The sequence below is a fragment of the Bos javanicus genome, chromosome 5, assembly GCF_032452875.1.
Source record: "Bos javanicus breed banteng chromosome 5, ARS-OSU_banteng_1.0, whole genome shotgun sequence".
Taxonomy (NCBI): domain Eukaryota; kingdom Metazoa; phylum Chordata; class Mammalia; order Artiodactyla; family Bovidae; genus Bos; species Bos javanicus.
The window spans coordinates 109624724-109641366 of record NC_083872.1 but is presented as its reverse complement, the minus strand read 5'-3'; the positions used below and the strand labels follow the sequence as shown (position 1 = coordinate 109641366).

The 16643-nt window shown below is 61.8% G+C and overlaps 1 protein-coding gene across 13 annotated transcripts in view; it reads left to right on the top strand.

Moving 5' to 3' along the window:
* MICAL3 (microtubule associated monooxygenase, calponin and LIM domain containing 3) overlaps positions 1-16643 on the top strand; it is a 156762-nt gene that overhangs the window by 125488 nt on the left and 14631 nt on the right. For 10 of the 13 annotated variants that reach the window (XM_061418398.1, XM_061418399.1, XM_061418400.1 and 7 more), the window contains 9 exons: positions 1863-2110; positions 5082-5219; positions 8990-9103; positions 9520-9657; positions 9743-9825; positions 10576-12280; positions 12667-12761; positions 13417-13527; positions 15068-15161. In XM_061418398.1, coding sequence (XP_061274382.1) covers positions 1863-2110; positions 5082-5219; positions 8990-9103; positions 9520-9657; positions 9743-9825; positions 10576-12280; positions 12667-12761; positions 13417-13527; positions 15068-15161 — 2726 coding nt within the window. Of the gene's footprint in view, positions 1-1862; positions 2111-5081; positions 5220-6112; positions 6176-8989; positions 9104-9519; positions 9658-9742; positions 9826-10575; positions 12281-12666; positions 12762-13416; positions 13528-15067; positions 15162-16643 lie in introns of all 13 variants that reach the window. The other 3 variants (XM_061418405.1, XM_061418407.1, XM_061418401.1) reach the window with 2 other exon arrangements.

Genomic DNA, 16643 nt, shown 5'->3' with positions numbered 1-16643 from the left:
TGCTGTGAGGAGCCTGGCCAGACTTGAAGGGCTGCTCCAAGGGCCCATGGACCGTGAGGCCTGGGAGGAACTGTCTGTCTCCCCTCTGGCCTTCACAGAGACAGGGGATGGGCTTGCCTGCTTCTCGTCTCTGGAAGCATGTGGTGAGACCACTCAGAAAGGGACTGAGAGCCTGTAGCTTGTGGCGAAAGGTGAGGCTTGACCTTTCTGCCCAGTTTTTTATGCCGTGTGCGTCCCTTGCTCTTCTTCACGGTCCTTGAGCTGCTGCAGCTTTGAGTAGAACCTCATCATGCTGGCCACCCTCGTGACATGGCCCAGGGATGTGCTGCCCTGAGCTCCCCCCGACCCCTACAGAGAACTGCAGCCCACGACTGGGGTCCCAGAGCGCTCGGCTCGAAGGAAGGGCAGCCTGGCCTCCGCTCTCCCACCTGAAGTTGTATAAATTGACCTGAGGTTAGGGATGAGCACAGGGGGCATTCTTACCCTGATTTCCTGTTTTGGAAGATGTTAAATGACAAGCACGGGGTTGCTCAGTGTTGTTAGTTAATAAGAAAGTAAACAAATGAAGTCACGGTGATGAGGCAGAAAACGTAGCTCAGTCAACACTGAAAGCTAATCAGACTCCAGAGGGCACGCGTTCTGTGGTCCACAGTCTTAGTTGTCTGTTGTTAACTGCCTCGCACCGACCCTCACCCACTTCAGTTATCGCCACCCTGTCTAGTCCTGGTGTTTGTGTCTTGTCTCCCTCGAGACTTAGGATCTTTTCTGTGGCAGTTTAGTGTTAGTGCCCTAGGAAGGGCATTGTGAGCAGAAGACACTTGGTTAGTTTTAGTGGCACGAATGAATGAACACATGAATGGAGGAGGCTTCACCTGATTGAGCTGAGCAGTGAGGACCTGCTTTTTTCTTCCTGATCTACTAACTAAACTTCAGTAGGTGCTCAGAAGCATTTGCTGAATGACAGACTGACTGTAAATGGGTAAAACAAGCTAGTGGATGGCTGGAGGACCCACGAGTAGCACAGGCGTGGTGAAGTCAAGTACATCTCCCACTCCACAGCTCACCCGACAACCAAGTGTTCACACCCCCTTCCTAGCGTGGACAGGGCTGTCGTGGCAGAGCCATTTGCCCTGTGAGGGGTTAGGGGAACACAGCCCAGGAGACCACCCTCACTTCTGACCCAGCGGAAGTGACAGCCTTCCCCCATCACCCTTGGGTGGGGTGTAATTTTCTATAAAGACGATAATACAGAACCCTCTGAGGGGCTGGGCTCACAGCTGTGCTCAGGCAGAGCCACTCTCCTGGTGCTGACATGCGGCGATACCCTCGGAGCCTCCGGGTTCACGTTCCCTCTCGGGGGTAGTTGTGGTTGAGCCCAGGCTCCAGGTCAGCTGACACTGTGTGACTCAAAGCCTTTGCCCCAAACTGCATTCTAGACTCTCCACCCTGACTGGAGGCCGCAGGAAGTCAGACTTCCCCCATCAGGCGGGGCGGTGAGGGCTTAGGGTCTCCCTCCCAGACATAGGCAGCTGGGCTGGGCCCTCGGAGTGAGGTGGGGCGCGCTTATCCCTGGGAGCGGGCACCCGGGCCCGGCCCTCGGAGCGAGGTGGGGCGTGCTTATCCCCAGGAGCGGGCGCCTGGGCCCTCGAGCAGTGACTGCCTCTTGCAGGGCGGGGAGGCTTGCACAGGCAGCCCGAGCGCCCTTCTTGCGCTCTGCTTCCCCTTCTGTCCCCCGTGCGCTGGCCCCTGAGGCATCCTCTGTCCCATCCTGCCCTGCAGTGGGCGGCTGCCTTTCCGGCTCCTCTGCCTGTGCCCCTGGCCTCCAGACGTCTCCTCACTGGATTCTCTGGTCGTTCCCACAGCAGTTCGGAGTCGGAGATGGAGGAAGAGGAGCCTCCGCTGCCCACCTCGGACCTGGGCGGCGTACCCTGGAAGGAGGCTGTGAGGATCCATGCGCTCCTGAGAGGGAAGAGTGAAGAGGAGCTGGAGGCCTCCAGGAGCTTCGGGGCTGGGGAGGAGGAGGAGGAAGACGAGGAGGACGAGGAGGAGGAGGAGGAGGAGGAGGAAGACGAGGAGGACGAGGAGGAGGACGAGGACGAGTCTAGTGAAGGTCAGTGGATGCCCTCTCCTCCTGACCCTGACGTCAGACCACAGTGTGGGGGTGGGTTTCTGTGGCCGGGGACCCATGACGGATGCCTCTCTCACAGGCCTTGGGGGACCCATGACGGGCCGTCAGGTAAAGCTGGACATGGAGGTGGGCAAGAGCATCCTGAAGCTCAGGTCACTGGTCTTCCCTTTCCTCTTCCAGCCGAGGGAACTTGGCTTTCTGGGGTTCCCTGGTCCTGGGTGTCGGGGGCTTCAGAGCATCGAGGAGAGGGCCCCCAGGCAGGCTCACTCATGGAGTGTGGGGACGTTCTGGGAGTCGCGTCCTGGCGGGTCGGTCGGGCTGGCTCTGAGATGCCTCGTGGGGCACTCGAGGTATTGGTCCCGTCCCGTCGGCTGTGTGTGTGAGCCCGAGTGGTGACAAGGAGCTCAGAGGACCGTTCCCCCATGCCGGCTTGCCCTGGGTCTGGAGTGGTGAGCAGGGGCCAGGCAGGCAGAGACCAGAGCCCCTGGGGACTCGTGTCTGTTAGGGTTGTGCTCTCTCTCCAGGCATGTGGACAAGGCATGAGGGTGTGACTCCTTGGCCTGGAGCCTGGCCCCCAGGGCTGGCCCTCTATGGCTCTGGGACCTCTGCCCCGCGCGACGGTCCCTGTGCTCGGCGGCCAGTCCCAGCCCGGGGACTGCAACTCAGTGAGGGCCGGGCACTGGCCAGGCACAGTGCGAGTTACTGGGAGTCCTTGGAGCGCTGTGTGTCCCCTAGCCGGCGACCCATGATAGATGAGGCAGGGCTTCCGTGGGCATGTGGGCACCCCTTGGGCCCAGGTCCTCCTGCAGGCCTCCCTCCCTCCCACCCGGAGGCCAGGGCGGGGCTCCAGGGTGTCCTTTGGGGCCTGAACACCCGTCATGTGAGAAGTTGGGGGAAGCAGCGTCCGGGGTTCCTTCAGCTGCCGGCCTGCCTGCAGAGCTGATGGCCTGGGGTCAGTCCAACGGGACTGCGAGGGCACAGCCTCCCTGGAAGGTCCCTTGGTGGCTTGTAGCCCAGACACAGCTGAGGGTCAGGGTGCGTCCCCTCTTCCCTCCCGAGACCTGACTTCCTGGATGTGGAAGTAGGGCTGGGCTTTAGCTGGAGGAACCGGGGGTGACGCTTCTCTCTATCCTCCTCCTGTCTGCCCCCATGGTGCTCCCGCAGAAGGAGAGTACTGGCCCTGGGACAAAGAATGCTTGCAAGGCCAGCTCCTACAGGGGGATGAGGACCTGAGTGCAGGTGAAGGTACCCCTGCTGCCTCCGCCCTGCCCCCAGGAGCAGGTCCCACGTGAGAAGGGGGCTTTCCTAGAGTGCAGTGGTAGGAGAGGCAGCCGCCCCAGGCCCGCCCTACTGACCCCTCTTGCCCCTTGTATGCCTGCTGCCTGTCCTCCATCCAGTTAAGACTCTGCTCCTGCTATGATGTGAGCCACTCACCTCACATCACAGAGTGCCAGAACCCCTCCCCATGCCCAGGCAGTGTGTCTCCAGGCCCCCCTGCTTGGTGGGACCCGGGCAGCTCCAGGGAGAAGCCTTACTGTCTTTCTCTGCTCGCCTGGAAGCTGGAGGAGGGGCCTGCATCTCCTCTTGGACTTGTCCTGGTCCGGAGATGCAGCCCATCCAGCTCCGCCAGGGACCCTCGACCCTTGAGAAAGCCCTTAGCAGCCAGCAGCTCCCAGGAGAGACCATGCCAGCCCGGCCCAGCGCCCCTGCCCACATCTGGTGGCCTTGTCGGTGGCCTCTGCCCCAAGCACTCTTCCTGTTGCTTGAAAGTTAGGAGGTTGTGGTTCTTGTGGTGAAGCCAGATTGCCCTGGTAGACTGCGGAGAGGCCTTCAGATCAGATGCTGCTGAAAAGCCACCCTCCCTCTTGTGGTCCCTCTCCCCAGCGTTGCTGGCTGTCCCCTGTTTTGACCCCAGCGTGTGGTGTGGTCCTAGTACTGACAATGCAGAGCCCGCAGGGTGGGCATGCATGCGTGTTCCTTGGACGCCAGCAGCAGGGTTCTCACCTGCCTGAGGAGCTGGGTCTGGTGTCCAGGGGGGACCAGTGGGCCCCTAGAGGAGAATCAAGGGAAGGGGCTTTGACTGCAGAAAAGGCACAGAGGGATTGGACTCTTGCTCCTGTGAGCCCCTGAGCTGTGGTGGTCTGCGGGACGAGCCCCGCCTGCCTTCTCCCTGGCTGCAGCCCCTCTGAGCCCACCCCTGCCACAGCCCAGCGTAGAAGGGGCAGAAGGCGACTGAGAGCCCCGCAGAGTCATGTTGTGCCTGTGTGAGCCGGTGGTCCCTGCAGGACGGCCCGGCCGTCCACATCTCTGTCCACGCGGCAAGTGGCAGTGGGCACGGGCTTGGTGGCCTTGGAGCCACATGTGTGAGAGGCTGGCCTTGCAAAGGCCAGTCGTGACCTGCGCTTGGGTCCCTTAGAGGCAGTTGAGGTGGTAAGAGCGGCAGAGAGGAAGGGGCTCTGCACTGGACAGGGAGTAACACTCTTCATGGACGACAGTTAGGCTCCAAGGGGTGGGGTCTCAGTGAACGAGTAAGAGTCAGGGGGGTGTGTGTGTGTGTGTGCGCGTGTGCATGTGCGTGCACTGTGGCTCCAAGGGACAGAGTCACACTGAACGAGAAGTCGGGTATGTGTGCGTGTGTGTGTGCACTGAGGCTGCAAGGGGCGGGATCTCACTAAACCAGGGGCGGGTGACACTGACGGGTAGGAGGTGTGTGTGTGTGTGTGTGTGTGTGTGTGTGTGTGTGTGTGCGCGCGCGCACTGGTTCTGATTTTGCCTGCCTCTGCTTCACACTGATCCTGGCAAATATGGTGACTTTTCCTCTGTTTCCTGTCCTGTGGTGTCTGCTCCCTCCATCCCTGGACTGTTGACATTCCCCTGGCTTCCTTCCTTCCTTCCTCCCTCCTGTCCTCTCTCCCTCCCTCGCCTTCTCCTCCCCTGGAACCTGGTCCCGTAGTCGGGAGCCCAAGGAGGCTGCAGCAGCTGCTGAACCCGGCCGACCCCCTGGAGATCCAGGCCGACGTGCACTGGACGCATATCCGTGAGAGCCAGGAGGAGCGAGCGGCACGGGCGCCCAAGTCCCCTCTTCCCGGAGGTAACTGCTCGGGGTGCAGGGCCCCGGGCACCTCCACCCGCTTCCCCTCGGGCTGCAGAGCACTCTCCTGTAGGGCAGGGCTGCCCGGCTCCACGCAAGTAAGAGCCAGCGAGGCGTGTCTGCTTCCTGGGCTCTCGTCAGTGGGGGGAGAGGGGCTTCTCCTCTGACTGGAAACAGTGGGGTGAACTTGACCTTGGAAGAACTGAGAATCTGCTGCCTTTGCCCTGTGTCACTAGGTAGGGCTCCTCTTTGTCCACTTGCGGGAACGTCCTCGCTCTTCTTCATGCTGTGTGTCTGGGTGTGAGTGTGCGTGGACAGAATGGGGCCAAGGGACCATATCTCGGAATAAAATGAAGTCTTAAGAAGACATTTGTGTCAGGGAGGCCTCTGAAGCAGCGTCATTTCCAGCTCTGGGTTTTAGGGGAGGCACTCTGCATCCCACAAGAGGATGACGATGACCCTTGTTCTGGCTTCTTTTAAGGAACAAAAGGAAACCCTAGGGAGCGCTGGGGGCATCCTTCTCCATGCCCCAGCCTCGGCGTGCCCACCTCGTGTCTTCCCCTCTGTCTCTTGCCCTTTTGTTTCCGTCTTTGCATTCAGTGCCCACAGGGACCAATGTCTTTAACCATTTTTGCAGCCACGTAAACACCCAGGAGCTCTTTGAGAGCCGAGAGAGAGCCTGCTGCCTGGGGATGCCACTTGGACTCGAGCTGCGTCATCCCCCAACCCCCAACCCCTGTTCTCTCCTCGCCCAGCACACGGGGCACCGCGGGCCTTGAGCTGTTAGCGTCGTCTGTCTCTCCTTCATTGTAGACTCCAGGAGGAGCTCACTGTCCTCACCAGGAACACTTACTCCCGTGTAACTGTGTATTTGTTGTCTGTTTTAAATTCAGTGCCCGGCCTCCCCTCCGTCCGCCGCGCAGCAGTACAGGCCTGGCTGGAGTCGGTCTCCGGAGGTAGTCTGGTGATGTTTGTTCTCTGCCCACTCACCGTAACCCTCTCTCGGCAGCCCTGCTGGTACCTTAACACGGGACTCCAGTCCTGCCGCTGGTGCATGCGCGGCAGAGGGTGGGGGCACATGCATGCCTCACTCAGGCCGCCCGCCCTTGCATGGACCAGACACACACCCCGCGCCCTCCTGGGAAGACCCAAGGGGAGAGAGCAGGAATGCAGGCGGCAGGGAAGACAGACACCAGTGTTAGTAGAGATCGGCGAAGGCTGGAGCCGAAGGACCGTGTGTAGCACTCAGGTTTCACGTCTGTGAAAGTGAGGGCTGGGCGGAGGCTGGAGGAACCACGAACAGGAGCATCGTGGCAGGAGGCAGTCAGTACTGGTGGGGGGATTCAGCTGGAGGCGCGGGACAGGCCGGGTCTGCAGGCTGAGGTGCGGGGCTCTCTGAGCACTTGGGCCACAAGGGAGCCGCAAGGCTTCACTTGTCCTCAGTGAACTGCTCTGGGGGCGTTTCTCAGCCAGGGGCTCTGGTATCCAGGAAGGTCATGGCACTCCATCATCTGAAGGTCCTGGCCTCAGCTGTGAAGTGCAGAAGGACCAGGGCACCGCTGTTGGGTGGGCAGGACAGGAGCCCTAGCCTGCCCCACCAGCCTCTCTCACCAGCCGCCCGGTGTCCTCAGCTCATGTGTCAGGAGGCACGAAGCCGTAGGGAGGGCTGCTGGTCCCCCCCCAGTTAGTTTTGTCCCCAGGATGGTTGGACAAGTCTGAAGTGTCGGGACGTGCCAGCAGCAGCGGATTAGACCAGAGCCAAGTGTGTCGGCGACGCCCGCTTCCGCGTGTGGCTGCTTCTATCCCGCTCCGTCCTGCCCTGGACTAACCCTCAGTTCCTCCCTCAGAATGTCTCTCTTTCAGCGCTGCTGCGGCCACATTGAAGCTCTCGCTGTGTTTTGATACATGTGATACTCCTTCCTTTCAGGGTACCACTGAGGACTGTAGATGACTCCCCATCCCGCGTCTAGGGCACAGGCGTGTGTCTGAGTAGGAGAAGCCTGGGGGCTGTGGGGCCAGGACTGGGATGGGCAGCTCTAGTGCACTGTGCCCGGAACCCCGGCTGGCTAGGGTCCGCGTCACGCTTGCTTCCAGCAAACATGTGAACTTAACCTCTTGATGCCCGGCCGCTCACAGACGGATTCGAGCACACATGTGGGCTTGGGGGCGGGGGGCGCCCTCTGTGGGGCAGGCCTAGGTTCTGTCCCCGTCAGATCCTCTCTGAAAGGAGCCCTGCAGCGGCCAGCTCGCTGTCCCACAGGCAGCGAGGGGTGGGAGGGTTGCTTGCCTTGGGAGGCCCTCCCCTCGTGTTGGGTGAGTGCCCAGCTGCACTGTGAGCACATGGACGTCGCAGTCAGCGGGAGTAACTGAGAGGCCTCGCCAGGGTTTTCCCAGCAATGCCATCATCACAGGACAGTGTTCAGGCCCCACCAGCTCTGTGGCTGCTCAGAAGGAGCGGTGTGGGGCTCCCAGCTCCCACAGCCGTCCCCACCTCACCCACTCCAGATGGATTTTTCTAGCACTCTGTGGAGTGGGTGTATGTCATCACCTCGTTCTAATAAGCTGAGTGCATGGAAGAGGTGGTGAAAACAACTCACGGCTGAATGAAGTGTTTAAAACACCAGGGCCCCCGGGTCAGGAGCTGCAGGCCCAGCTCCTAGAGGTGCCCACCTCCAGTGGCCGTCACGGCTGTCTCTTGTCCTTGGCTTCCTTTTGCTCTGACCCCATGGCTGCTCTTGGTCACTGCTGGTCACTGTACATCCTGGCCACGGGGGATGCAGCTTCGAGAGGCTGGGCTGCTGGTCCCTGCGGGTCGTGGCCCCGTGGCCTGGCCTCGGGTTTCTGCAGGGCTGGACCCTCGGGCCCAGGTACGTGCAGGTCAAAGGGCAGCCACTCTCCTGAAAGGAGACCCTGAAAAGAGCCTCCAGGCACCTCGGCAAGAGGGAAGTAGGTCCTGGCAGTGTAGGCACTCCCAGCCTGGCATCCCGGGCGGCTTCCCGCTGGCCATCTCTTGCTCAGCAGCTGGCCGTCTCTTGCCCAGACGCTGGTCTGAATGCTTTGTGTGCAGGGGTGGGGACCAGTGTGAGTGTGTGAGTGTGGGCTGCTTCCTTGGGAGAAATCACACTTTGTCTCATCCTGTGGCACAGAGGGGCTGGTCTTGGGTCCAGAAAGGACCTTTACATGTCCCTCCCCACTCTCCCGTGTGCTGAAAGAGACGTGTCTGAATTCTCCCAGCGAGGCTACAGCCCTGCCCAGCCGTCAGAGCCCTGCACACAGCCCTGATCCAGGCTGAGTGGTGCAGCTGCGAACAGAACCCCCCGCTGCCTGGACTTGGTCCCCTCCCTGAGAGGCAGGGCTGGCCACAGCCCCTCATCCTGTTCCTCGAGGGTCTAGTGGTCGGCGCAGGTCCTAGCTGCCATGTGTGCTGGGCACCTGCTGACCTGGGCCTGAGAAGCAGCGTTCTCCCCCTGCCTCCCCCTATTCTTCTCAGACAGGCTCTCCCAGCAGCTGCTGGAGGAAGAGGAAAAATGGCCGGCCCAGGCCGCTCCTCCCCTCCTGCTTGGCCGAGTCATGTGCTCAGGAGGCCCAGCCCGGCTCCCGGCCTGCTCTCAGCTCCCAGCCCTCTGACTCCTGCCCCAGCCAGCCCTCTCCCTTCTCCCCGTGGTCTGCCCATGGACAGCCCCGAGAACCCAGTGCCACTGTCCATCCCCACTGCCAGTGTGTCTGTCTGTCTCTCTGTTTGTCCTTCCTTTGACATTTCTGCCTTGCAGTCCCATTCGATGAGGATGACCTGGAGCGAGACGTGGACTCGGAACCAGCAGAGATCGAAGGGGAGGCAGCGGAGAATGGGGACGCAGGGGACACTGGTGCCGAGCTGGACGACGGTACGGGGCTGCAGAGCTCTGAGCTCGGGGAAGGCGGGACAGCACGTTAAAGTGAAAGCGAGGTGCTCGGAGGAGTGGCTCTTAGGGCTCGTGGTTCCTTCCTTGCTCTGCACTGACCTGAATGCCTGTCGTTTCACCCCCCCCCCGGTGGACAGGGGCTGCGTTCATTCAGTTATGGGGAGAAACCGAGCAGATGTGGGACTTCCTACAGGGCCTCTAAGGCAGCCGCTGCCTCTGGAGGCTGGAACAATGAGATGATATGGGCAGTCTGGGGAGCAGGGGACCAGCGGGCAGGGCCAGGCCGGGACGGGATGCACGCTGCCACTGATGTCCTGGCAGCTGGCCTCCAAGGGGGGCGGCGCCTAGAGGGGAGCACAGCCTCACTGGAGGACTGTGCTGCTGCTTCCCTCGGCCAGATCAGCACTGGTCGGACGACGTCCCGTCCGAGGCCAACACGGAGCTGCACCTGCCGGCAGTGGGAGCAGAGCTGGAGCTGAGGGTGTCGGATGGCGAGGAGGAGCCACCGCCGGCCTCAGTAGGGCACCCAGAGAGAGGTCTGTGTGCAGCCCCTTCCCCTGGGCTCTCCATCCAGCCAGAGGGGGTGGTTCTTCGTGCAAATCCTGCCTCTTGTTTTTTCAGGTCCCTCCCGAGTCTCCAGCCCCACCCGGTCCCCTGAGGAGCCCACGGGCCTGTCCTCCCCAGCCCGCAGCCCCGGGGCACAGGTAAGGGTTGACCTCACTGCCTCCGGTGCTGACGGGGCTGTTGGAAGCAGGAGTGGCTGGGGCTCCGGCCCGGTCTGGCTCACTGTGTCCCGGTCCCACAGCAAGCTGAAACAGCAGGATTTGTGGAATCACTGGTTTGAGTAACAGACTTGTTTCTTCTCAGTGTTACTTTCAAATGACTATGCTTTTCTGAATAAAAAATACGTGTCTGGGTTACCAGGGGTGTTCATACCACACAGTGCAAGATGCTCCCTAAATAGAGAGTAACACTGTTTCCCGCGGAGCACGTTTTAGGGGAGTCGTCTGCAGGGAGGCCAGAGCTGGAGGCCGGGAGCTACTTGACTTGGTCTTTGGGTCCTGAGGAGCCCGGTGACTTGGGTGATTTCCCCTGAGATGAGCCCAGGCGTGGTTGGAACGAGTGCCTGGAGGCAGAGTGTAACTGACGCTGTTTCCCACCTCACATCAGAGACCCTGGCAGGCTGGGGTGGGTCATGGCATCCTTTGGCTGGTGTCATTTCAGGGCTCGAAGAGCAAGGTACACTTGGGATGAACCCAACCTGAAAGCTGCCTGTGTGCACTGGGTGAGGGGCTCAGGAGCTGGACAGGGCAGAAGAGGGGGCGTCCTGCTGGCCCTCGACTGTGGCCCCGAGGGTGGAGAGGCCGTTTCAGGAAGCTCAGGCCCTCGGTGGGAGAGAATGCCTGTCACAGCCTTGCCTTCTGAGTGGCTCGTGTCACCTTGCTTTCCCACAGAGCGCCCATCCCCCACTTGCCGCTGTGGCCACCGGGGTAAGGTCACCCGCCGAGAGCCCTCTGCCGGAGCCCTCGACCCTGCCAGCGGAGCCCGAAGCTCACCCTCCCATCCGATCGCAGCCTGAAGCCAGGACGCCACCCTCGCCTGCCAGCCCCCAGCGCCCATCCCCGCCCACCCAACTGCCCATCTGCTCCCAGCCTCAGCCGTCCCCTGAGGCCACCGTACCGTCCCCCACCCTGTCCCCCATCCGCTCCCAGCCCGTGCCGGCCAGAACCTCCACTCCTCTGGCCCCCCTCCCCGTGAAGAACCAAGGGGTCACGAAGGACACACTGGGCAGCCCCCTCCCTGGGGACGAGGCCCTGAAACGCAGCGACCTGGTGGCAGAGTTCTGGATGAAGAGTGCCGAGATCCGCCGCAGCCTGGGGCTCACGCCTGTGCACCGGAGCCCGGGGTCTGAGCTCGCCTTCCAGTCCCCGCCCCTGAAGGCCTGTCCAGCAGAGAAGGCCCCCCAGAGCGAGGGGCTCCGGCTCCTAAAACCCCCACCTGTCCCCAGGAAGCTGGGGCTGCCAGCAGCCGAGGGGGCCCAGCCCTGCCCACCCACCCCTGTGTCCCCGCCCGACAGGGAGCCAAAGGGCCCCCGGGAGGAGCACAGAGACCTGTCCAGCAGCTCGGGGCTGGGCCTGCAGGGCAGCTCCTCCCGCACCAGGACACCGGGCAGCCAGAGCTTCAACACCTCTGACTCCACCATGCTCACGCCCCCTTCCAGCCCGCCGCCCCCGCCGCCTGACGAGGAGCCCGCTACCCTTCACAGGAAGCCAGCCCTGGCAGGGCAGCTTGTGGCCTCAGCACCCCCACCCCCGGCTGTATGTGTGAGGCCCCCGCGGGAGCCCACCCAGCCCCCCCAGGAGGAGGCGCGGAAGTCTTTCGTGGAGAGCGTGGATGAGATTCCCTTTGCGGATGATGTGGAGGACACGTATGATGACAACACATGTGACGACCGCACGGAGGACTCGAGTCTGCAGGAGACCTTCTTCACACCCCCCTCCCACTGGCCCCACCCCAAGCAGCCCTTGGCTCCGGAGAACGGCCGGGGGCCAGAGAGTGCGGTCCCACTGCAGAAGCGGGGGCTGCCGCTGGTCTCGGCCGAGGCCAAGGAGCTGGCGGCCGAGCGCATGCGGGCCCGGGAGAAGTCGGTGCGGAGCCAGGCACTGAGGGACGCCATGGCCCGGCAGCTGAGCAGGATGAAGGAGATGGACATAGCAGCTACAGCCCCCAGGACCCCCAGGACCCCTGCACCCCGCAGAGCCACTGCCGTGCCCCCCAAGGGCCCCGAGGAACCTGCCCCGAGGCACGAAGCCACGAGTGAGGAGCTGCTGTCCCCTCCCTCGGACTCAGGGGGCCCGGACGGCTCGGTCACCTCGTCAGAGGGCTCCAGTGGGAAGAGCAAGAAGAGGTCGTCCCTCTTCTCTCCTCGGAGAAGCAAGAAAGAGAAGAAGCCCAAAGGCGAGGGCCGGCCCCTGGAGAGGCCCAGCCCCGGCACTCTGGAGGAAGCGGCCGCCAAGCCCAGGTCTCTGTGGAAGTCTGTCTTCTCGGGGTACAGGAAGGACAAGAAGAAGAGTGATGGCCGGTCTTGCCCCAGCACCCCGTCCAGCGGGACCACAGTGGACGCCGGCAAGCCCAGGGCATCTCCCGTCTCAAGAGCAGGTTCGGCGGTGCAGCCCCACCCCCGCCCTGGGCACAGCTGGGGGTACAGGCTCTCCTGTCCCCACGGTTCCCTCCGAAGACCCCCTGCCTGTGCCGCCCTGCCTCCCCTGGGGTTTTCTAGGGAGGAGGCAGCTAAACTTAGGAGGTTCCAAAACAAGCGAATGGCTGGGCAGGGGCCGCGGGTGGATGTGCTTTCTAGGGAAGGCGCTGCAGCTGGACACGGCCTGTTGGTGCATGTGGGCTCCTGCCTGGGTGCGTGTCAGCATTCAGGCCTGTGGCTCTGGGTGCGGGGACAGAACCAAACTGGGGAGGACCACACCTTACTCCCGACCCGGGCCGCCAGGGGGTGGGCCCCCTGGTCATGATCTGCTCGGCCCCGCCCCCAGAGCTGCGGACGCGGCGCCAGCTGAGCTGCTCGGAGGACTCGGACCTCTCCAGTGACGACGTCCTCGAGCGGACCTCCCAGAAGTCCAGAAAAGAGGTGGGTGGGCCGCGGGCGTGACTCTGTCCCTTGTTCAGCCCCCACCCCCACCCCTGGACCCCAGCCAGCCCAGTGGTCACCCCCTGCCCCCGCACTCACTGTGCCCGCGAGGCACACCTGTGCAGGAGCAGCTGTTGCCCTGCCAGAGCACGTCCCCCTTGCTCTTGGCGCGTAGACCCCCGAGTCCATCCAGTTCACCTGTGCCCTTCCTCCAGCCGTGTCAGTTAGTGTGGCTTCATTCAGAATAGAAGCACCTGTTTACTTCAGGCAAGACTTCCTCCAGGAGCCTCGGAAGTGGTGCTCATCCGAAGAAGGGGGCTTTTGATTCCAAACAGAAAAGTAAAAGGACCCTGGCTTTTCTTTTTCCTTATTTGTGTTTCCCCTACAAGCCAGAGGCTTGGAGAGAACATGTGACCACGTTTACCCCCAGAGTCTTAGGAAAGCAGACGTCCTTACATGGGAAACTGTAGGATGGTGGTCTCCGCAGTAAAGGCTGCCCCACGTCCTAACTGCCCAGCAGTCAGTGTGCAGCTGGCCTCCATCCCTGCCCCGTGGGGCGCGTCTCCCGTGGGGCTCCTGCAGGGATGAGGGCTGGGCGTCTCTGCACACCAGCCCAGCCAGCCACTGACCGAAGAAACCCTCTTGTCCCCTCCAGCCGAGAACTTACACGGAGGAGGAGCTGAACGCCAAGCTGACCCGGCGTGTGCAGAAGGCAGCTCGGAGGCAGGCCAAGCAGGAGGAGCTGAAACGGCTGCACCGCGCCCAGGTAAGGGCAGCAGAGCCTCCCAGCCTCCCAGCCTGCTGTCCACATCCACACAAGGGCAAGAGAGGAGGCGGGGTGGAGCCACTGTCCCCTGGACTGTGCCTCTGGCTCGATGCAGCTGCAGAAGCCTCGCCTGGGGGCAGCTGTTGGTGGAAAGGGAGACGTCCAGCTTGGAGTCTTCCAGGTTCCCAGCTCTGGAGTAACCACTACAAACCAGCCAGTCCAATCTCTGTGACCGGCTGGCCTCTGACGCAGCTGGGTTTACAGGTTGGTGCTGTCCTCAGGCCCAGGCCTTTTGATGTTTGTTTTTTCCTTTTAACAAAAAATAACTTTTTAATGTAAATTATTCCCTGGTGGCTCAGTGGTAAAGAATCTGCCTGCCCATGCACGAGACGCGAGTTTGAGTCCTAGGTCCGGAAGATCCCCTGGAGAAGGAAATGGCAGCCCACTCCAGAATTGCCTGGAAAATCCTATGGACAGAGGAGTCTGGCTAGTACAGTCCATAGGGTCACAAAGATTCAGACACGACTTAGCAACTAAATAACAGCAGACTGTGGCTTCCAGGTGCAAGGTCCTCCCAGGGGTCCATTATCCCCCAGAAACCTTGTTCCTTGCAGAGTGTGGCTGGTCCAGCCACGTGGTTGCTGGTGTTTTTTCTTTAATTGAAGTATGCTTGTGTGCTGAGTTGCTTCAGTCTTGTCTCACTCTTTTTGACCCTATGGCCTGTAGCCCAGCAGATTCTTCTGTCCATGGGATTCTCCAGGCAAGAGTACTGGAGTGGATTGCCATGCCCTCCTTCAGGGGGTCTTCCCGACCCAGGGGTCAAACCTGTGTCTCCTCACGCCTCTTGCTGGCGAGCGGGTTCTTCACCAGTAGTGCCACCTTGGCAGCCCAAGTGAAGCGTAGCTGACTTACAGTGTCGGCCAATTTCTGCTGCACAGCAAAGTGACTCAGTTATATGCACATAGACATTCTTTTTTTTTTTAATCTTTTCCGTGAGGGTTTATCCCAGAAGATTGGCTACAGTCCCTGTCTGTGCAGTAGGCTCTTGTTATATCCATCCTATATGTAATAGTTTGCACCTCTTACTCCAAATTCCCAGTTATTCCCTCTTTACTCCCCACCCCCTTGGCAACTGCAAGTCTGTGCTGGGTGTTTTTTAATCTTGTGGAAGCAGGGTTTCCAGACTGTTAGGAAGCCCTGCTGAAGCATTCTCAGCCTCTCTGTGTGCCCTGGACACCCACCCAGATCCCAGCGTCCTGGCTGCCTGAGGGTTCACCCACCTACTTCCTCCCCTACCCTCCCCTGCCCTCCCCCCTCACTCTCCTCCCTCCCCTCACACTGTGTCCACCCCTCCCCCTCACTGTGTGTCCTCCCCTCCCCTCCCCCCTCAGTGTCCACCCCTCCCCCTCACTGTGTGTCCTCCCCTCCCCCTCACACTGTGTGTCCTCCCCTCCCCCGTCACAGTGGTGTGTGTCCTCCCCTCCCCCTCACACTGTGTGTCCTCTCCTCGCCCCTCACACTCACCGTGTGTCGCCCGCAGATCATCCAGCGGCAGCTGGAGCAGGTGGAGGAGAAGCAGCGGCAGCTGGAGGAGAGGGGGGTCGCCGTGGAGAAGGCGCTGCGTGGGGAAGCAGGTACCACTGGGCCTAGAGGACAGGGTCCTCGGGAAAGCCCCGTCCCACCCACCACGGGAGGCTAGCTCCCGCCCCACGCGCGGAGTCAGTGGGTCTCAGCAGGATTCTCTGGTCCCCTCGTCACTGGGACCTGGGGCTTCCTGTGAAGCAAAGGAGGAGAAAGGCCTATGCATCTGGGGCTGGCCCCCACCCCCCGTCTCAGGGCTCCCCCTCATCCCCCGTGTCTGCTGGTGATGCCCTGGGTCTCTCCCTCTCTCCTCCCCATCGTCTCCCCAAGAAGACAGTGGCTGGGAGCAGGGCAGGCTGTGCACAAGGGGCCATCACAGAACTGCACACGCAGCCCCCCACCCCCCACAGGCCCTGCTGAGGGTGGCGTCACAGACGCCCCAGGGTGGACCAGGCTCTGTCCTAGAGGCGGTCACTTGGGGCAGAGCCTGAGCAGGGCAGAGCAGAGCCTGGAAGGAGGCTATGAGGGCCGTGTGCTGGGGCAGACCATGGGGCCCGTGCGGTCAAACCACTCTCCCCAGAGCCTGCAGAGAAAGCAAGGAGGCACCCAGTGCTCAGGGTGGCCTCTTGGTTCAGGACCTTGAACCCTCGGACCGGCCCCATTGCAACCCCACCCCGACTCGAGGGACTCTCCCCTGCATTCCCCAGCGTCCCCGAGGCTGGAGCCTCCACCGTTTTGTGGAGAGCACTGCAGCCAGGGTCAGAATGGGCTCATGCAGCCTGCAGTGAAGACAGGTGCTGTGGTGGTTGTGCTCCTGGGCAGGGTGGAGTGAGTCTCCAGGCAGGTGGGCTGAGGATAAACCAAAGAAGCAGCAGGAAGAGGTGGCTACCTGTACAGCCATCGCTGCCTCTGATCTTGTTGGAAGACTGACTGACGGCTGGCCTCCGAGTGAGCATCTGGTGTCAGGACGCGTCTCTGGGGTTCTGGCGGCTGGCGCTCGGTATGGAGCCAGGCAGGCACAAAGAAAGTCTCCTGTTCAGGGCCTTCCTGCCCGGAATATAGCCAGCAGTCAACACAGGGTGACCTTCAGGTGACGAGGGGATGAGGCAGAAAGATGAGCTGTGACGTCTTGGTCTTGCACGATCTGGACTCTGTGCCACCAGAGTGAAAACTGGACCTTGTGTCCAGGAGTGGGGGCTCAGGTGCACAGGCAGTGCCCCCAATGCTGCATGCCCTGACCCAGCCTCCTCAGTCAAGCCTTGACTGCCTGGAGGGAGCTGTCCTGTACCTGGTGTGAATGGGCACCCGCAGCCCTGCCCTTGCTGCTGTCTCTGCTGGCTGAAGGTGCCAGGAGGGCCCTGGGCCCTCGGATCCCGCCTGCCATGGTGGAAAGTGGTCCCTCACAGGGACCTCGTCCTAGCATATGTTCCTCACGGCACTCATGGCCCTGCTGGCCGCCCATGGTGTGTCCTTGACAGCCCCTCGGCATTTCCTTATCAGGCTGCTGCCTGCCAAGGAGCCAGAGGAAAGGGCCC